This window comes from Rissa tridactyla, chromosome 7 (assembly GCF_028500815.1).
Source record: "Rissa tridactyla isolate bRisTri1 chromosome 7, bRisTri1.patW.cur.20221130, whole genome shotgun sequence".
In the NCBI taxonomy this organism is placed as follows: domain Eukaryota; kingdom Metazoa; phylum Chordata; class Aves; order Charadriiformes; family Laridae; genus Rissa; species Rissa tridactyla.
The window spans coordinates 2,514,827-2,534,310 of NC_071472.1; the positions used below are offsets into that span (position 1 = coordinate 2,514,827).

General features: G+C 45.3%; 1 protein-coding gene across 1 annotated transcript; it reads left to right on the forward strand.

Moving 5' to 3' along the window:
* The first annotated feature begins 1,301 nt into the window (after window positions 1-1,301).
* On the forward strand, window positions 1,302-15,898 carry RND3 (Rho family GTPase 3). Its single transcript, XM_054209832.1, has 5 exons — window positions 1,302-1,632; window positions 1,744-1,831; window positions 9,028-9,137; window positions 10,669-10,803; window positions 13,772-15,898. Exons 1-5 carry the CDS (start codon window positions 1,483-1,485, stop codon window positions 14,021-14,023), a joined length of 735 nt encoding a protein of 244 aa, XP_054065807.1. The 5' UTR covers window positions 1,302-1,482; the 3' UTR covers window positions 14,024-15,898.
* Window positions 15,899-19,484: the final 3,586 nt, after the last annotated feature.

A 19,484-nucleotide genomic window follows, 5' to 3' on the forward strand; every position in this document is an offset into this window, starting at 1 on the left:
AGTGTTTTGCTCATGATTTCCAAGCAGCAACCAAAGCTTAAATTCTTTGGAAACTTCATTAGAGCTGAGCAATCTGACCATCTGAAGATGTGACACATCGGAACAAAATCAAGAACATCGGCACTGAATTTGAAAACATCATGCTTGGGATTCTCTCGTCTGCGTCACCGGAGGATCTCCCTGTGGTCAAACACGCACAAGATAGCATCGCTTTCCCTTTCAGCACGTAAAACTTGATGAATGGCTCACGTTTCAGCTCAGAACTGACAGGGAGCTAGTCTGCGATGGGATGACTCGAGAGATAATGCCAAGACCCACCTTCACGAGGGCCACCCCTTGTCCAGGCAAAGCTGCAGCCCTCCCGCCAGGCCGTGGCTGCCCGCCCGCCACACGGAGCCACACGGAGAGGAGCCCTCGATGGAACCCTACGAACCGCTCACAAACCGCCCCTTGTTCAGGGCTGTCCCTTCAGGAAAGATTTACCCCACGCTGTTAAAGCCTCCCTAAAGCATAGGAAAGAAGCGCTGCATTTTGTAAAAAAAACCAAACCGGCATTAAGGAGGCCACGAGGAATTCACCTGCCATCAGCGTTTATTGACACCTCCTCACCCTTCTCCTAGGTAATGGCAGGTTTCACGGCAGCGGAGGAGCAAAGGTACCTGACAGAATCAAAGGTGCCCTGACAGAACCGCTGTTTCAGTCAGAGCAGCGTTCAGCCCTCTGGTGAACGTAAGCCAGTTTGGCTTGGTTTTGTGTCCAGAAAGCTGAAGAAAAAGGAGCGCGTTAACACTGGGTAGGTTTTATGGGATCCTGACACCCTCCTTGTGACCGTGTTTTGAGTGAAAAAGCCCTTTGCCCACAACCGCCGCCTGGCTGAGCCCACTCTGCGGTGCAGGTAAGGCCGAAGCGCGCTGCGCTCCTCAGCCCGGCCTGTGGCAACCCCCTCAGGGATCCCGGTGGCCATTAGCCACCTTGGCAGGCCTCGCCGCCCCTCTGGAGGCCACAGAGCCACGCAGGCCGCAGATTCCCTTTTGTAGCACTGAGATTAATAGAAATTTAAAATAAAAAAACTCCATAAAAAACACCCTTTATCCGGCAACGAGACCTTTCGCCCCCCCGCCATGGCCCCCGCCGGGGGCTGCGGCGCCGGGCGGCTCCCCTAGGGGGCGCGCTGCTCCGACGGCCCGCCGGGCAGCGCGCGGCCAGGGGGCGGGCCCCGCAGCGGCAGCGGGCGGTGATTGGCGGGTACGAGGCTATAAATATAGCGGGCGGGGGGGACGACAAAGCAGTCTGCGCGGGACCGGCGTTGGGAGTGGGGACGGTAGAGGCGCGTCCCGTCCCGCGGCTCTACCACCTGGGGGTTTTGTTCCCCCTTTTTTTTTTTTCCTTATATATAAATTATTTTTATCTATTTTTGAGGGAACCGGGTGTATTTTTTTTTTTTCTTTCGCTGTGGCCGGCCGAGGGACTAAGCCGAGATCAATGAAGGAAAGAAGAGCGAGCCAGAAGTTATCGAGCAAGGCGGTGATGGATCCCAACCAGAACGTGAAGTGCAAGATCGTGGTGGTGGGGGACAGCCAGTGCGGGAAGACCGCCCTGCTCCACGTCTTTGCCAAGGACTGCTTCCCTGAGGTGGGCCGGGGCCGGGATCGGGAGGGGGGCCGGGGCCGCGGTCGGGACCGGGGCGGGCTGTGACCGGGGCCGGCGGTGGCGGTGGGCTGACCGTGCACTGTCTCCTGGCAGAGCTACGTCCCCACCGTCTTCGAGAACTACACGGCCAGCTTCGAGATCGACACGCAGCGCATCGAGCTCAGCCTCTGGGACACCTCGGGTGAGCGCTCCCCCGGGCCGGGGGCGGGGGGGGGGGGGATCGGTGAGGAGCCGCAGCTCACCCTCGGTCCAGGGGGGTCGGGTGGTGGTGGTGGTGGGGCAGGAGTCCGGCCTGGCGGCCCCCCAGCCCCTCACCGGGGCTGCCGGTCTCCAGATGCAGTCGGGAGGCTGCTTCTGGTTGGATTTTTTTTACAAAATCTGAGGTAAACTTTAGCGATGTATAGATGAGGGAGGGGGAAAAGGGTGTAGGCAAACCTTCACGAAGCGATTTGTCAGCATTGCAGGGCAGGGGTGGGGGCGTGTGCTCCCCTGCCTGGCTGGAAGGAGCTTATCTGAGGAGCTCCAGGGGTAAGGTACCTTGCTCCTCCGCTGCCATGAAACCTGCCTTTACCTCGGAGAAGGGTGAAGAGGTGCTTATATATGCTAATGGTAAATGAATTCCTTGTGGCCTCCTTAATGCCTTCTTTACCGTGTTTTAGAGAGTCTTTAAAGCCAGTAAAGACCAGGGAGGTAGGCATCTCCAGCCCTCTGAGGATGGCAGGGGTAACCATCCTTTCTTACGTACCGTGACCAGTGCTTAGGGTCCTCATCGCTCTTCCAGTTGTGCCTTGTCAAAAACCCGGGCTCATGTGCTGCCAAGGTTGAGGTTCTTGGTGTTTTAGCTCCTGTGTTAGGCCAGGAACTCCTCTAGATGCTACTGCCAGTTGATAAATGAACTAAGCTCACTGCCAGGGTGGTGAGGATGGACCCCTGAACTTGCCACCTCCGTGCTGGAGAGGAGTGTGGACAGCCAGTGGGTTTCTGCTGCTCAATAACTGAGCACAAGGGGAAGTGGTCAGGGGTGAATGACACCAGGAACCATTAACGCAGGCATGTATCAGCATTATTCTGCAGAATTGGTTGGAAGAAAGCTGGAGGAACTAGAGAAGACTACGCAAGCCCTCTCTTCTTTAGGCAGGTTGTGTAGATAGCGTGTTAACGTTGAATTCGGACTCAGCCGTTCCTTCCAAATATAAAAGCAGTCCTTTTACCAGGAACGAAAATGTTAATCCCTTTTTAAAAAAAGGCGTTTAGGCGGTGAGTTGGCTTTCCTCTTGCTGTTGAGGAAATGATTCCAAATTCTTGCAACACGATTACTGGGAAAAGGCAGCCTCTCTGCCCACAACCGGTATCAGCGTAGTTCTGAACTGATTTTTTTCTTCATCTTATGCCAAGTAAGACTTGCAGACTTCTGGAGTATGTCTGGTTTGAGCTTTCATCCTGATTACTAAGCTGGCTGTAACAAACTCTGTGGAGTGAGGGCTTATTAAAAATTAATAGTTATTTTGGAAAATTTTATCTTCATCTGTTAAAATACAACATGCTCCCAAGTGAAGTTGTTTGACGTGGGAAGGTTTGGAATCTGTATGTCAAAGGCTGGAGACACCCATGTAATGAAATATTCTGTAGCACTTCAAAAGACAAAAGCAGTGGAAGAAACACCTGCCAGCCTTTGCGTGTGCATGTCGTTCTCTCAGGCCTGTCCTGGACCTAATAGAAAATTTGACTGAGTCAGAAGCTTAAGATCAAGTGGCTAATTTGTCTGCAATCTGAAACCGAAGAGGAAATGTTTCAAAGATCCAATGCTATGGTCTTATAAAGTATTACTGAACAGCGGATCCTCTGGTTGTGGGACTCTGCAAATGAAGAAGTCTCTCTGTAAACAGCCCTTCTCACTGACTGCAAGAAGAAACACTACCCAGACCCATTAACCCAATGCAAAATCGCATCAGCAGATAAGGGACATCAGAAGATAAGATAGTGTTTTAGCGTTATCTTAAATTCTTGGTTATTTAATTTTTGCAAGTCTTTGTCCTGTTCCTCTGCTGAATTAGAATAAATGTCTTGGTGACATTTTTAAAGCAGGACTAGATCTAGTGAACTTAAAAATATGACTAACTGCCAAATGCTAATGGCAGATCCTGTCCATTGCAACACAGGGGGGAGGTGGTGGCTGCAGTCTTTTGAGGTACTTCAGTATCTCTTGGGGGAGGGCAGGAAGGACGCTATTTAGCTGAGGTTGATTGCAGTGTACTGCAGATACTTTCAAGATGACTTGATCAGTATTTAGTATCCATCTTTTAACTACTTTCTAACTGGGAGCATGCAACAAGCTACCTTGCAAACTAGTCCATGGTTTGAATTAAAGCAAGTGTTGGTTTTTTGCATTGAATCCTTTGGAAGGAAGGTACTGCCACTTTGAGTGTTTTGTTTTCTCCCTGAGAAAATGAGAAATGCTCTAGGCATTGGTTAAGATAGCCTTGTGTTAGGGTGAGAACAGGCCCTCCTGTCATGGTTTTAGTTCACAATCCTTTGTATAATAAGAATATGATTTTTACTGGAGAGCTCAAGTACAACATGTAGAGAGTCATGCAATTGATAGAACGTTTTAAAGCAAGCTGTAAATTAATTGGGAAGGGTTTTTTTATATCTTGGATATGCCAATAGAAATATGGGACAAAACACTCTTACAATTAAGAGTGGAATGGGAAGACTCATTATTCAAATATTTTCTGGTACCGTCTAGTTCTGCAAGTCATTATAAGGGTTTAAATTAGCCACAGCATTAAGGAAAGCACTTGCCAACTTGAATTTCAATTGGTTTTTGGACTACCAACCCTTCTTTCAAAGCAGGAATGTCTGGTTGCAATCTAACTACACCATAAATTACTCCACTGTGTGGTAACATAGTATGGCAGTCGTGAGCTGTTTGGGAGCTGTGTGCTTATTTTGCTAGGTAGGATATTAGAAGTTTCTTCAGGCTGAAGCTTTATCTTGTAGTTTCATGGACACTGTAAAGAACACTTGTGTATTAGGTGTATTTGTCCACCGTAGGCGTGGTCTTAACGTGCATTTACTAAGGTTTTGGGTTCTTCCAGTAAAAGTGACTACTTTGATACTTACATTTCTCCTTAGTACAACAGCAGCTATGGCACAGAAATCACATACTAGTAATTAGACATACATACCTTTGTCTCCCTAAAAAGGGTTTTCTTTTTTTTTTATTGGTTGTACTGTGGAAACTGTACTGGATGCTCCAATAAAATAATTCTCAACAGGGCCAGAAATACCTATGCACTGCTGGGGATTAGCATATAATTAAATCCAGAAGGCCTTAGAGTTTTAAACCAGGTTAGCTTTACTGTGATTTGAATGTGCACAATGTTTTCAGTGTCTATACAGAAATATAATGTTAATTATAAAGCCTTTAGCTGAAATCTTTCAGACGACATCTGAAACGTACAGGAATTAAAGTTACTGCTTTCCTGAGCTCTCTGGCAGGAATCATTGTAAAGGAAATGTCAAATTTCTGTCTTTGCCTTCCAGTTCACTTGCAAGTTGGCTTTATTGAGCCATGTGATTTTTTTTTTCTCTTTCATGACAGTGTAATAGTAACTAGTTTTATAGGGTTTTTTTGTCCTTTAGAGGGGGAAAAAATTAGACTTGATAACTGGGAATGCCATGTCACTTGCCAAAGTCCTGTTTTCTGTTTGAGGTGCAGAAATATAAACACACAAAATACTATAAATATGGTGATTTGCGTGCTTGGAGATGCTGTGTTCTGTGATACTCAGTATACAAAATCACCTGCATTTTCTCCAAAACAAGCCAAGGTGGATTTGGAAGGAGGAAAGCCATCAGCAGTGAATCGGCTACTTGGAGCAGCCACTGCAGTGTTTGATGTGTTTTCTAGGTAGCTGGTAATTAGTGAGCCCAAGGGTTTGGGAGTGAGAATGCTGCTGTTCATCTGTTGTTCTTTCAGTTGACTGGAGTCCAAAAGGCTACAAAGACTAATGCCTGATGGCTGCTTGGTGGTGTGTAAATAGTAAAGTCTTGCTTGTTACTGAGCTCGGGTTCCCTTAGGGCCCGCGGGCAAGCGGAGGCTGAGCAGCGTGGTGAGCAGGAGCTGCCTGGGTTCAGCTCCGTAGGTGGGACGTGGGGCTGAACCTCCTGGTTGGAACTGGTGGTGGTGGCGGCTTTGGGTCTTGCAGACAAACAGGGCATCAGCGCTCTATGATGTAGCATCCTGGAGTAGTACTAAGCCATCAAAAACATTAAGTATGCTTAACTTTTAATGATGGAATTCTGTTATTTATTAAGATAGCAATATTTAAGCCTAAGCTTGGTATCTTCTGTAGACCAAAGCCAACCATATTGCTGGGAAGGGGTTTTATTTCAGTTTAGAAGCTGAAAGTATGTTGTATTTTGCATGAAACATAAAGTTTTAAAAGTAGATCATTCTTAATTTGTAGCTTATTTTGTCTTAAATTATTTAAACTGCCAAACAGATTAAAAAGGGGGATTGCAGCTGGAATGTACTTTCACTACAAATTAAGATGAACTGCAGCATTATCAGGAATTCCTTGATAAAACAGAAAAATCATCCACGTTGTCCTTGACAAAAATGTTTCATTTTATAGGGACAGAATCACAAACACAAATAGGCTTAATTCTTTTTTGCCCCTCACAAATACTATAGCTGTAGCCCTGCATTCTCCTATTTTCTAGGGTTGGCACGGCTTCAGATCTGCAGACTAACTTGAAAACGAGTGAGCAGCCTGACTGGGCTGTGCTCGAGTTGTCTGTTCAGACTTGAGCCTCATTCCTCAGATTCCTGGCTTCTGAGGGTTTCTCTGGGCGAAACGGTGAAATGCCAGATTGAATAGGCTTGCACAGCGAGGGCCGTAGCCCCTCTTTATTTGCGCAGTAATAAAGGTTTGGTTATTGCTGTTGAATGAGAGCAGGAAATTTCCTTTGTTGATACTGCAGCCTGAGTAGTTTAAATGGTTCCCGTTTGTTCTGCCACACAGTACCCTGAAGAAAAGGAGGTGGCAAATATTCCTCCTAGCTTGCATCTGAGCAGAAGGACTGCCTGTAAAAGTGTACTTATTCTACCTCAGCATCTTTAATAGGAGAGGTTCAGAAGGAAAACCTAAAAAGAAAAACCCTCAAAACAAACAGAGCTACAGCTGACACAGTAGAAAGGAGTCTCAGGGCTGGAGGTGGTGACTGCATGTATACATAAATACATGCTGATGGACATATATGGTATGTTGTATCCCTGAAGACTGGTGAGTGAGAAGATAGGTATGTGTCTAAGGAATTAGTTTCTGGGTGAGGCTTTTTTGAGACTCCTTTCTAGCCAGCAACCATTTGCCCAAGCATTAATGATCTTCAATCTTGCCCTTACTTGCCTGAGCTCGGCAGGGAGATGTGCTAGCCAGGTAGTGGCTCTCACCCTGCACACAGGCTGTGCTTGGGCCAGTTAAAGGCTGCAGAGCAGTGCAGGTGGCTAGTTAACGGCACGCTGCCCTGCAGTTCCTCTGTCCAGGGCAAGTAACTTGGCCCTGGGGCTCCAGGATAAATAACTTTGGCCCTGGGGCTCCAGAATGGAGACACTGTAATAGCAGGGCTGGAGATAGCTGGGAAGTAATTAGTAGTGGAAAAGCGCTTATTGATAGTCACTGCTAGCAGAGCTGAGCTCAAATGAATAGTTAACTACCGGTCAGCTCAGCTCGCTTAGGTTTCTTTTAACATGTCATTTACCGCTGAAGACAGCTAACTGTTTCTTGAAGAGCAGTTTTTGACAGCTGCCTCTTTGTTAGATTGACATCATTTATGAAGATGAGCATTTGAATAAAATAGTCTCGTTCAACAAATTACCTTCTGCTACCTAGTTTGGTAATGCTTCATTCCCCATGTGTTACTCTTCATTTCAAAAACAACATTCCTGGGATTCTTGACTCCTTCCTTCCAGTATAAGCTGTCCAACCGAAGTCATCTGCGATACGTTCGCACCATTCCCCACTCTGCTTTGTGCAACAGCGTGAGCTGTCTGTCAGTTAAAAACTTGAGGAATTTCTCTAATCCAGTTAATAGCCCGCTCAGCCTCTGAGACCTTACAGCCAATTAGTTATAGATAGTTGGAAAATTGGTGATATAATTAGCTGATAACCCCCAAAACTCTTGAAAGCTGTATTCTTGTTGCATATGTTCTGTGATGTATTTCAGGTTCACAACAGAAAAGCACAGGAGTAAGACTATATGAACTAAGAAAACGCATTTTAAGTTGCAGGCATGCATTTTAAAGCCCGAGCTCTTATCCTGTTGGACCACTTAACTGTTTAAGTGCTTTTCTGAATCAGAAATGCATTCTCCTCAGTAACTGAAGCTTCAGCAGAGTCAAGGCCAAACTGAATGGTGGCTGAGTGACTGGAACTTCCTAGGAAAAAGGAAGATTTCTTTCCCCAGACCTGTTACTAGATTCACCAGATGATAAAAATGAGATTTCTGACTCTGGAGAGATACTTGTAACTCTGCACATTATGACAATTCTGAAAGAAAACAGCATATCCCTTAACTCTGGAAGTAAAACATGCACAAAGTGCAATATTGGACCTGTTTCTGTTCCATCCAATTACTAGATTAGCTTTGATCTCGTTGGTAAAGATTTGTTTTATGGGCTAAACGTAGACATTTATTGCAAGTGTATATTGATTTACACATTGGTGAGGCTGTTTGTGACAGATAACTTGTGTGCCTGCCTACAGGACTAGGATTCTTTTCTCCTAGAGTACTGCAACAAATGCTTTAATTTGAAGCAAGAGTTTCTTCTAAAAATTGCTGATATCCATGACAACTAAAGATGCTTTTTGCACTGGGATCTATTTGTTTTAAATGTTAGAAGACTCAAAGCTGATTTATTTCAAAACTTCCTGATTTGTTTTTTTTTTTTTTCCCATGAAAGCACAACTGTGACAAATCTGCTTTGAAGGAGCTTTTTGGAGGTCGAGGATTTGTTTTCAAAGTCAAATCCCTGCAGGTTAATGCTGGGACTTAAACTTGGGCTGACCCAATTTCCCTTTCCTTGTTATTGGGGGCATCCCAAGCTTTTGGTGGGAGATGGATCACTGGGGTGCCATCACTCTTTGTTACTTGGGAAAGCTGTTGCTTTTGTAGGTGAGAAACAAAAGGGAAGTGGAGGAATGAGCAACTGCGGCGAGTGTTTTGGCAATACGGTGCTGTTGAAGAAGAGAAGGTAGCTGGGTGCTGTCAAAGAGCTTCACTGGAAATTTTTCTAAACTTTCTGAATAAGCTTGAGTGACAGCAGAAAGTGAAAAATATAAACTAATAAAAATGTTGTTTGTTTCCCTGCAGGGTCTCCTTATTATGACAATGTCCGCCCGCTCTCCTATCCAGATTCTGATGCTGTCCTGATTTGCTTTGACATCAGTCGGCCAGAAACTCTTGACAGTGTGCTAAAAAAGGCAAGTGTTTGAGAAACGTTTGAGTACAGAACTGTTTGAGTAGCTTGTCTTTAAATCTCTGAAGAGTGGTGCTGTTTCCTACGTTGGAAACTTCAGTTTGTTTCTTTTAATGGAGAGATGACAGGACCGTGCTCTGCACTGCTAGAATTTGAGATCATTTGTTTGAAAGGGGTGAATGTTAATTGAAAACAAAAGCTCCCTAATGGATGCTCAAGGATGAAGTAAATTCTCATTCCTCAGCCCTTACACAGCAGTGAATTGTTCAGGGTGGTGTGAGGTGCCAGGGCTGGGTGCAGCGAGAAACTGTCTCTCACATTATATTCGTATAACAGACAGGATTGAGAAACTTTGCCATGTTGCAAAGATGGTTAAAACGTGCCTGCCAAGTGTTTGGACTTTTGCCATGGCTTTACATAATTTCTCAGCCTGAAGTTAGAAGCAGCCAGTGACAAATGCCTCTGGAAGCTACCAGAAGACCTAGCGGTGGCATAGAAATGCTATCCTGCACCAAACTTCAGAATTTTTCACAAGCTCACTGATCCAAGATTCAATGCCAGACTTCCCCCGAGTTAAAACATTGAATTTTGATAATCAAGCTCTGTGTTTGCAAGGTCGTCCGGGTCCTTTCCTTGGTCACTGGGCATGGCTCAACTTTGCAGTGTTGTCTTTAAGGCTTAATGACCTGAAGTTCCTTCTTTTCTGTAGCTGGGGCCAGTGATTCTTGTGTCACTGGGAATAAAGTGGCATACAATGCTCTGAATAGTCGGCAGAAGATACTTAAGACTGTTCTCTCAGCTACTAACTCTGCCAACAAGCCTCTAGAACTGTCTTTTTGTTTTCTGTCCCTGATAATTCTGGTTACTGTACTGTTGCTTAATTCTGTAAGATTTTTCTTGATATGCTTTTAAACCCAAATGATATCCATATGTTTTGGGGTTTGTATGGTCTGTCCAGGTTACGCTGCGAAATTCTTGGCTTGTATTCTCAGAATAACTATGTAGAAAGGGAAGAAAACCAAGAAATATATCACAAGTCCTGTTTGAAGGGCTTGTTACTGGTTCATAATAGCTGAACCCTTGACAGATTTGTGCAGTTTTAGGTGTGAGGATATAGCCGATATAAAGCGACATTTATTTTGTGGTCGTACAAGACCTGTCTCCATCTTGAGGAACCATTGAATGTGGCGACAGCAGGTTCCTGTCTGCAAATGGCTGTGGCTGGGCGTTCGCTGCTTGTGGGGAGTGACAGGGCTGCAAACCTTTAGTCATGTAGGTAAACAATCTCAGTTCATTCCCTCCTGATTAGTAAGTAAGTGGAATTAATGAATGTACAAGATAGTAAGATTTCATCCTTGACCAGATTCTGCTGGAACAAATGCCTTTAGAAATTATCTTGAAGGTAGATAAAGCTATTATGTAAGAATATTTCCACATAAAATGTCATGACTTACTAAACTTCATCTTGTATCTTTTGCTGCATTGGATTTAAACATTCAACTACTCGAGTACAATAACAACCTAAAATTTTACAGTGGAAAGGTGAAATCCAGGAGTTTTGTCCGAACACCAAAATGCTTTTGGTTGGTTGCAAGTCGGATCTGCGCACAGATGTAAGCACGCTAGTGGAGCTTTCCAATCATAGGCAGACGCCTGTGTCCTACGATCAGGTATGTGCCACTTGGTACTTCGGGGTGGAAGATAATACTCTTTTTCTATCACTGTAGCCATCTTTATGAAGAGCTTCTCCCCCCATTGACACCGGTGCATGCTACAAGTCACATGCACATTCTCTAGTAGTTGCCAGAGGTGAATTTGAAAACTACTGTAAGTAAAGGCAAAGCTTACCCACAGACTGGATGCAGCAGAAGAATCATGCAACCCTGTAACACATGCTTTTTTAAGCATTGTTAAGTTTGTAGCCTTATTGGTTGCAAAGAGCCTTTTAAGTGTATTGAAAATAAACTTACTGCTTTTCTGGGCCTGCAGAGGCCAAAACAGTAACTGAGAGGTGACACATCCTGTTTGTTAACTGACAAATTGGTAAAATTGTTGCTTTCAGACTTTAGATTTGGATGTCATTCATTTAACTTCAGCATCATGACAAATATTGCATATGATCTGTCTGCTTTAAAATCCTGTTGCCTTAAAACACCTGTGAAAACACCTTGTAGCTCCCTCTGAAGGTGGCAGCAAATCCATAAACCATCTTAATTCTTGGCAGCAGTTCTGTGCTGTTGGGGAAATGAGGAGTTTGGAGCCAGGTGTTGGGGGATAGAAAAACAGAGGTGAAAGGGAAAGGAATCAGGCCATGGGAGAGCAGGAGGTAGAGAACAGGGGAAAACGGGGCTCTAAGGTAAATTTCCCCTTATTACTCACACATGCGTATCGTGCTTTGCAGCTGAATCACAGCGGTGGTTTGAGAGACACCCTGCAGGGTGTGTGAGAATGGTGTCTCCAGAAGAAACTTTAGCTGGTGTCGATATCCTGTGCTAGCAAATATTTTCTTGCTGTTTTATCCACAACTTCAGGTTTTCTAAACCAACAGCTTCTAATATGCAGTTACTAATATTGCAGCCTCCCACAGCATGTTTAAATTGGAAAATGCAAAGATACCGTAAACCGAGTGTCTTGATTAAAATAGAACATGGGGTGTTGTACTGTGATGGCTTATGCTGCTTATGGCTTTTTTCTACACTCATTGAATATCCCTCCATCTCAGACAATTTTAAATGAAACTGAATGCCAGTTTTTTACCTTAGTGTAAAACAGCTCAGAAGTGTCCTTAAAACCCTGCTTGTTGCAGAAGATGTCATCTTGGTTACAGACTACAGCTGTTGCATGTGTATATATTCGTGTTGTTCAGCCTCAGATCTGTAATTTTCCATGCTGTTTTTCTTTGAATATTAAACTTAAAAGGAAATGCTGTCTGCCACTTACTCCATACACAAGTTCACATGCCACATTTTGTACAGTACTTCAATAGAATCACCAAGTCTGACTCTTTTCCATAATGATTAAAAAAATCTACTGACAGATGGATTTATCCTCTGGTGTGGAAGATTCACATCTCTTCTGGTGTCACAGCTTAGCCTGTACCCCTCAGGAACAGGAGTCAGCTGAAGACAAAAGACTAAGCCAGAAGTGTATTACAGCCGAAGGGAAAATCGCAGATGTTAGAGGGAAGCCTGTGCTTCAACAAACTTCACAATTTCATCTGTGCTCTACGTAAAGTGTAAATTTACACCAAGTAATAGTTTTATCTCTTGTGGTGGCCAAAGCCTAGTGGTGGCATGAAGCAACCTGCTGCTCTCCTGCACTAGTTCTAGGGAAGGGTCCTCTGGGATGGAGTTACACCGCTTATTTTTAAATTCCCTTGCCTTGCTAAGTCGACATGGGATCAAAGAGCTTAGCAGGGTTTTCCCATTCCTCTTAACTTCACAAGGAAGTGCTGGGAGGATAAAGGCAGTTGATGGTGACACCCTGTCTCCAGTAGGTTAGCTGGTTTCCAGTCAGCTACACCTGAGCAAACATTTCTGAGACTCCAAGGGGTATAGGCTAGTCTCGATCGGTAGCAGTTGAGGTGTTTAACCACGGAGAGGGCTTGTCCTACAAACTAATACTCCTTTATCAGCCACTCCTGCTTGCAATTGATAAGAAGATGGCTGCATCACTGCAGTGCAAATAGCACATACTAAAGATGTGGTTCCTAATAGAGTAGTGCCATCAGCCTGGCACAGGAGCAAAGAGGAGGGGTTGGACTGACCTGTGCCTGCAGCTCAGGCCCATGTATTCGTGAGGAGTGGCACACCAAGGATGTGGCTGGATTTCATTACTTGCTAAAAAGATTCACCCTCAGAAATAAAATACCATTGAAACAACTCAGTGTTTTGTTTTTTTTTTTTTTCCACACAATGCTGTATCGTCTTCCTGTTGCAAAATCCGCAACAGGATACAGGGTATTGTCATCTGCTAGAGTCTTGTTGTTTTTCTTGTGCTGCTGGAACAAATATCCCTGCTTTGACTTTTAAGGCACTTAGAGTTGCAAAAGGACCGGTATAACCACTGATGTCCTTTTTTTCTTTATTTTTTAGCCTGTTCCCTAGCTACAAGTTGATCTGTCCCCAGCCCAGAAACCCACAGCACATTCCCCTATGAACTTTGCCCCCTTCGTGGAGATGTAAGCCCCAGGTCAGGGACGCGCTGGCTAGCCTGTAAGGCAGGCAGAATACATTTTCTCTTTGGAGGCTTAAATCTGGAAGCTGCCAGCTCCAGACCTTTCCCAGCGAGCATGTGATTCACAGATGCAAGCTAAGGTGTAAGGGTGGAATTGCCAAATAGGTCCCACTAATACCCTTCTGGCTTTCTGCAGTTGTTCGCAGGTCTCTGAGCTTATCTCCTCTCTTCCAATTTGTATTTATCGGCATAGAAGATAATGCTTGGATACTTGTTTAATGTATCTTGGAAGCAAAGCTCTGTTTATTTTGCAAAATTAGCTGCTGGCTGTCATGCTGGAGCTTTAGCTTTGGTTTTCACAAAACATTGTGTATGGAACACAGCGCTGAAAAGTAATTGTATGGTTTGCTTTGGCTCTCTGCGGAAACTTGCTATTGATTGCGTGTTCTTTTTTCCCCTTAGGGTGCAAATATGGCCAAACAGATTGGAGCAGCTACGTATATTGAATGCTCAGCCTTACAGTCAGAAAACAGTGTCAGAGACATTTTTCATGTTGCCACCTTGGCGTGTGTGAATAAAACAAATAAAAATGTTAAACGAAACAAATCGCAGAGGGCAACAAAGCGGATTTCACACATGCCTGGCAGGCCAGAACTTTCCACAGTGGCGACGGACTTGCGAAAGGACAAAGCAAAGAGTTGCACGGTGATGTGAAGGACCTCGATTTCCTGGAGAAGGAGGAAGAGAGCGTCCCGGAGGGGTGGAGGCTCAATGAAGTACACAGCCACATGGTATTTATCGAGGGCTTATGCCAGTGCTTTAATGGAGACTCTTCACCTCTTGTGTGAGACTGTATTTAGGAACTGAGCAGCGAGAAGAAATGGCTCTACACGAGGTGGCATCAGGAAATGACACGTTGAAGAAAATGCCAAAAAAAAAAAAATAAATAAAAAGGGAAAAATGTTTGAGTGTGCTGAGAAAAGAGAGAGTGAATGGGAAAATAACTGCAAAGAAGAGATGTCATTGACAGTGCTTGTTTCTTTTATTAACGCTCTACTCCTGGATGCTACCACTTTGATTTCATTAAAATAATACTTTAATGTTTGGGTTTCTTTAAAGAAGACATTATTAATATGCCCTCCTCATTAAGGAACTACCCCTGTGACCTTATAGTTGGTTTTCCAAAGGATATGATCTAATTTTTTAGTAGCTCATCGTTAAAATGGAGAGTATACCGAGGCCTGTGCGTCACCTAGAGGAAAACACTGTACGTGAGAAGTCTGGAGTTTTGCCTTCCCGAGATGGCAGCGCAGTCTACATTGAGCACGTTGGTAATGAAGACAACAGTTTGAGGTTTCCCAGTATTACAGGTGCCCTCGCACTGTGGAAATTCAATGGATGAAATTGGAGTGTGGGGGCAAACTACCTGCCCGTTGCAGGACTCTGACTTTCGGTTCCTCTTTGTGATTGTAATTTAGAGTGGAAGTGATCTCCAGTTCTGGTGTACTGTATGGGTATGTCGCTGTAGGTTCAAGTGAAAGGTGCTAAGAGCTATGACGACAAATGATCCTTAGTTTTACAACCATGATAATTCGTTAAGCCTTACTGCCCACCTGGGGAAGCCCTGAGACTCTTCTGCTCCTGCTAGGAGTTGGAGAGCGGGGTGGATCCCAGGACCTAGCCCTCTGTAAATGCTACGGAGAAGTGCTATTCTATGACACGGTTCTCCGCAATCAGCTTTGCAAAAACCCCCAAGAATCTGCAAATGAGCCAGCAGAGCCAGATGATGCTTTGTGATGCTCATGTGTTTTGGGGCAGCCGTCTCTCGCTGCAGACTTCGTTTGCTCGTGGTGAGGAAATGGGGTCTGAAGAACTGTGACGCCTTAAGGGGTCCCCAGTGGAAACTGGATATTGCCCTTAGTCTTTAAGACTAATACACATATCCAGACAACAATCGTGAAACATCAGTGAACCAGTTAAGTCAAATTCCTTTTTGCTTACTGAATGCTATTGTTACATTAAATAAATTGGCCTTTAAAAATGTTTGCAACTGTTTACTGACCGACTTAACTCCCTAGCTTCTCTCAAAAGAAGGATACTATAAGCTCTAACTGGTGTGGCTGTCGCTTGTTGAGCACAAGCGTTTTGTTCCCAAGGGTAATGCTTCATTTTTGAAGTGTTAAAGCTGTGTTCCTGTTGACTTGTGCAAAGGTAAAGGGTTACCGTAATTAAAACTCAGTTCTGTGTGTTCCCAGCACTTTGTTTCATCTGATAAAAGGAAAAATAAGACACCACAAACCCACCCATTCTGATTATTTCCCACAAAAAGACGTTTTTACCACCATAATAAGCTTTTGACTGATGCAACAGTGCGCTTAGGGCAGTATTACAAAATAGCTGGTAAGTGCTTTCTGTATTTAAATATTGTGGAAAAAATAAGTTATAACTGTTATAAAACAGGACATTCATTACTTTTTTTTTAAATGTTGAAGTCACTTTGTATGTTTGGTTAATGTTTCTGCAGTATTTATTAAAATACCATTTTTTTTCTTTGAATTAAAAAAAAAAGTAATTGACTTGTAGTGGAAATGGCCTTTTGTGTTCATTAATACTTGTGTGTTTTGGACATAATTGTACTGAGCTACAGGCCAGGCTTCGCCTGGGACTGGGATGTGATTTGAATCTTACCCTCGCAGCAGCCGTTTGGGGTTTCGGGCATTATATTTAAGTATGTAGCATGGATTGCTGAGTTGTTTCCCAAAAATGTCAGAGACAGGGAAGACCAGAGCAAGCAAACAAGTGGAGTTCGCCTTGCGTCTCCTCTGAAGCACTGAAGGCCGCTTTTTAAGAGGTTTCATATATTGCGGGAACTCTTACGCTTCAGCCAAGGCAGACTTTCCTGACCAAGAGCTGGGCCTGTTTTCTGTCACCCTTGGGACATTGTAGCTGCTGTGGCTCCTCTTAGAAGACTTGTCCCAACACACCATCTCTGTTAGGCGTGTCAGGCTCCCATTTGGATGTAGAGGACATGATGCTGAGCGCAGCCAGTGTTGTCCTCCTCGCTGCCTTTACGAGGTTTTCTCCTTGAAACTTACGAAGTCAAAGCAAGGGAGCTTCCAAGTTTGTCATTTTGGGGTCTGTTGAAGCATGTGTGGTCACTCAGGGTGTTTAAAATCACGTACAAGTCTCAGCAGTTGCTTATCTCGCTTATGCTTTGACCATCCTGTGCTGACCTGATCATCCTTTTCTATTTCTGAAGATAATCAAGCCGGGTTTTGTTCCTTGAGGGTAGAGATGCTGTAATTACGGGAGTGAATGACTTGCTGTGCTAGAAGGTGGTCCATGTTGGTGGGAGGGTGCTGGGCTGGGTCTGCGGTGTCACTCCCTGCCGCAGTGCCTTTCCGGCAGCTCCTGGGTTCCTGGGGACCTCTCTTCCCCCATGTCCTTCAAATGCCAGCCCTGCAGCAGCTCCTCTTGGAGCTGGAGGTGGCCTCTGGTAGGAACTCCTCTGGTGAGGCTGCAGCAGTGGCGTGTGTTTGGCCAGGGGTTAATTATCCATACGCCTAAAATGCTGCCTCATCTTGTAGTCTGAACTTGTTTCAGCCTCTGGTCTTTCCATCCGGTTAATATGCGTGGCAGATCAACGTGCTCTTGATTACTGAGTTTAAGTACACCTTGTAGGTCACTAGTCTAGAATTAAGTCACTGGGAACCAAACAGATCGACTCCTTCTTCAATGACTTTGAATCTCTAAAGGATATTTTCCAACTCTCATTTAACCCGTGGCGTGGTTCCTCTCAGCACTCTTTTAGGTTTTTGGCATCTTTATCAGGATTACAAGTGATGGAAGCGCAGTAGTAGTGCTTTTGTGTTCATCCTAAGCTTCACCATAACCCTTTTGGCCTCACATCACCAGTTCCCCACACAGAGTGCTTAGTGGTTTTACTGGCATCTGGCTACGGCACAGCTGGTGTTTGCTCACACGTGGTAGAGCGATACGGACATGCGTGTTCTTCACCGCTTGACCCCTCTCCCAGGTTTTGTAGATGCTGATATTTCTTTGCAACCTCTGGTCTGCTGTTTTCCAGGTCTTGGTAAGATGGTGAAGCAGGTGAGGATAAATAACCCCTTTGAAGCCTCACTGGAAACGTGCCTTCCTGGTGATTCCAGTTTTGCTTTTGAGATCCACCAAAGTGTGTAAGGAATTTTTGACCCGTTTAGTGTGCTCAGGCTTGGTTTCATGTCGCTCCTCTGTTATACCTAAGTGTGGTGTGGTCACAAGTCACACGGTGTGGATTAGGACAGTGCTGTTAAAGGTACTCGGTTTAATTAAACCAAACTCAGACTCCTACAGAAAGGAGATAAAGATCCTTTTGCAGTTAAACAACGTTGATCACTACCCTCATTTAATGCCACCGGCTCAGTCCTCCTTTATTTTGCTCTAAGTGGGTGGAAGATGGTTGATGGTTGGACTACACGGTCTGAAAGGTCCCTTCCAATCTATGGTTCTATGATTCTGAGATGAAGATGTCTTGATTTAAAAGTTGGTAGTTCTGTCTAAACCCGCTGACCTTACCAGCGTTTGTTTTTCAGTCCCTGCTGCTAGTTCTCCCGTTTCCTTCAGACCAGAATTAATTGCCAATTTTGTTGTTCGCGTGAAACATTTCTTGCTAAATTTTGGCCAAGGGTGGTTGGAACCTCTGAGCGAGAGGAAGGACCAGCGGTTTGCTCTTCCAAAGCTGGAGCCTGGGCTGAGGTGACACACCTGCAGACGCAGCGGTTGATGTTGGTGTTGGTAAGATGATCGCCCCCATCAGCTCCCCAGTTGCTGAAGCGAGCACGGGCTGAATCGGAAGTATTTTCGGTCGTGGGCTGTGGCTTGCTCAGATGTTTCTCTTCAGCACCATTTGATCCCTGGAAAACAAACTTGGCGGCTCGCCACGGCTCCACGGTCCGCTTCCAAAAAGCACTTCATTTTTGCAATTTTTTCTTTTTTTTTTGTTGCTCTTTTATTGCACAACTGGGTTGTGCAATCACTTACGGTAATTTACTAAAACTCATCCCTTGCAGAAAATCCCCGGGGGAGATCCCCAGGGAGAGCGGCGTTTCTAAACACGGTGGGCTGCTTCCTGGTGCCGAAATCCAGCTGGCACCCAACCTGGGCGGGATGGGAAGCCCCCACGGCGCCGAGAATGAGCAATTCCCCACCTCCTGGTCTCCAAGACTGGGTGTCATGAGCTCAGCCTCGTCGCCTGATCCTGCCCAGCGAGGGGGCAGGGGCCAGCAGGATGCCAGCGCAGCGGGGAGAAGGTGGGCAACAAAAGCAAACCCACCCCACACTCCTCACTAAAAACCTTTAAAATGCCCGAGTTGTGCTGTTTGATGGATATTTATGGGTATTTCCACCTACCTTGGTAGCTGCTTAAAGCTCTAGTGGGTGCAGTTACTTCAGTTTGAGGGTTGCAGAGTTTGGTGGTGCTGGGTCTGTGGTGGACACCTGGTGGCCCTGGCTCCCCCCAGGCAGGACCTGCCCTCCTCAGGGGTGATGGCTGGCAGGGAGCAGAGCCCGAGGAAGAGACCGAGCTCGTTCCTCATCTCTTGGGCTGGTTCTTGTAGCCGATCTGCAGAGAGAACCGGGGAGAGCTGGGCTAATTAATAGTTTGAGGTTGTCAATGTGGCATTTTGTTGCCTAATCCTCACGTAGCAGCGCTGCCTCTCCTACGGGAGGGATTATTTGCTGAAAAGCAAGTAATTAGTAATTCTCAGCTCATTTGGCTTCTTCCCACCAAACTCCTTTCTTTCTTATAGCAGAAGATTTATTAACATGTTTTTTTTTTCCCAGGGACTTTCCATCTCATTCAGATCTCCTCCTACCCGCCAGCCTTTCTGCAAAAGCCACCGAGATGCTGCAGCTGCAGCAGAGCTGCGGTCCCCAGGGCTGCAGCAGCAGCCGGTGCTGGTTTGTGATAATGTTTTGGATGCAGAAGCAACTTTTCTATTTTCCTGCAGCCCGTTCAGCTCCTTCAGCTTCCCGGGAGGCCCTTGAACATCCCAAAGAACCCTTGGATCGCACTGAGCCCCAGCGAGGGGGTGCTCTGGGCTCCAGGCTCCCAGCAGAAGATCCCTGCGAGGGTGGAAGTTGCTCGGTATTGAGGAGGGATGTTCTGCCAAGCGTC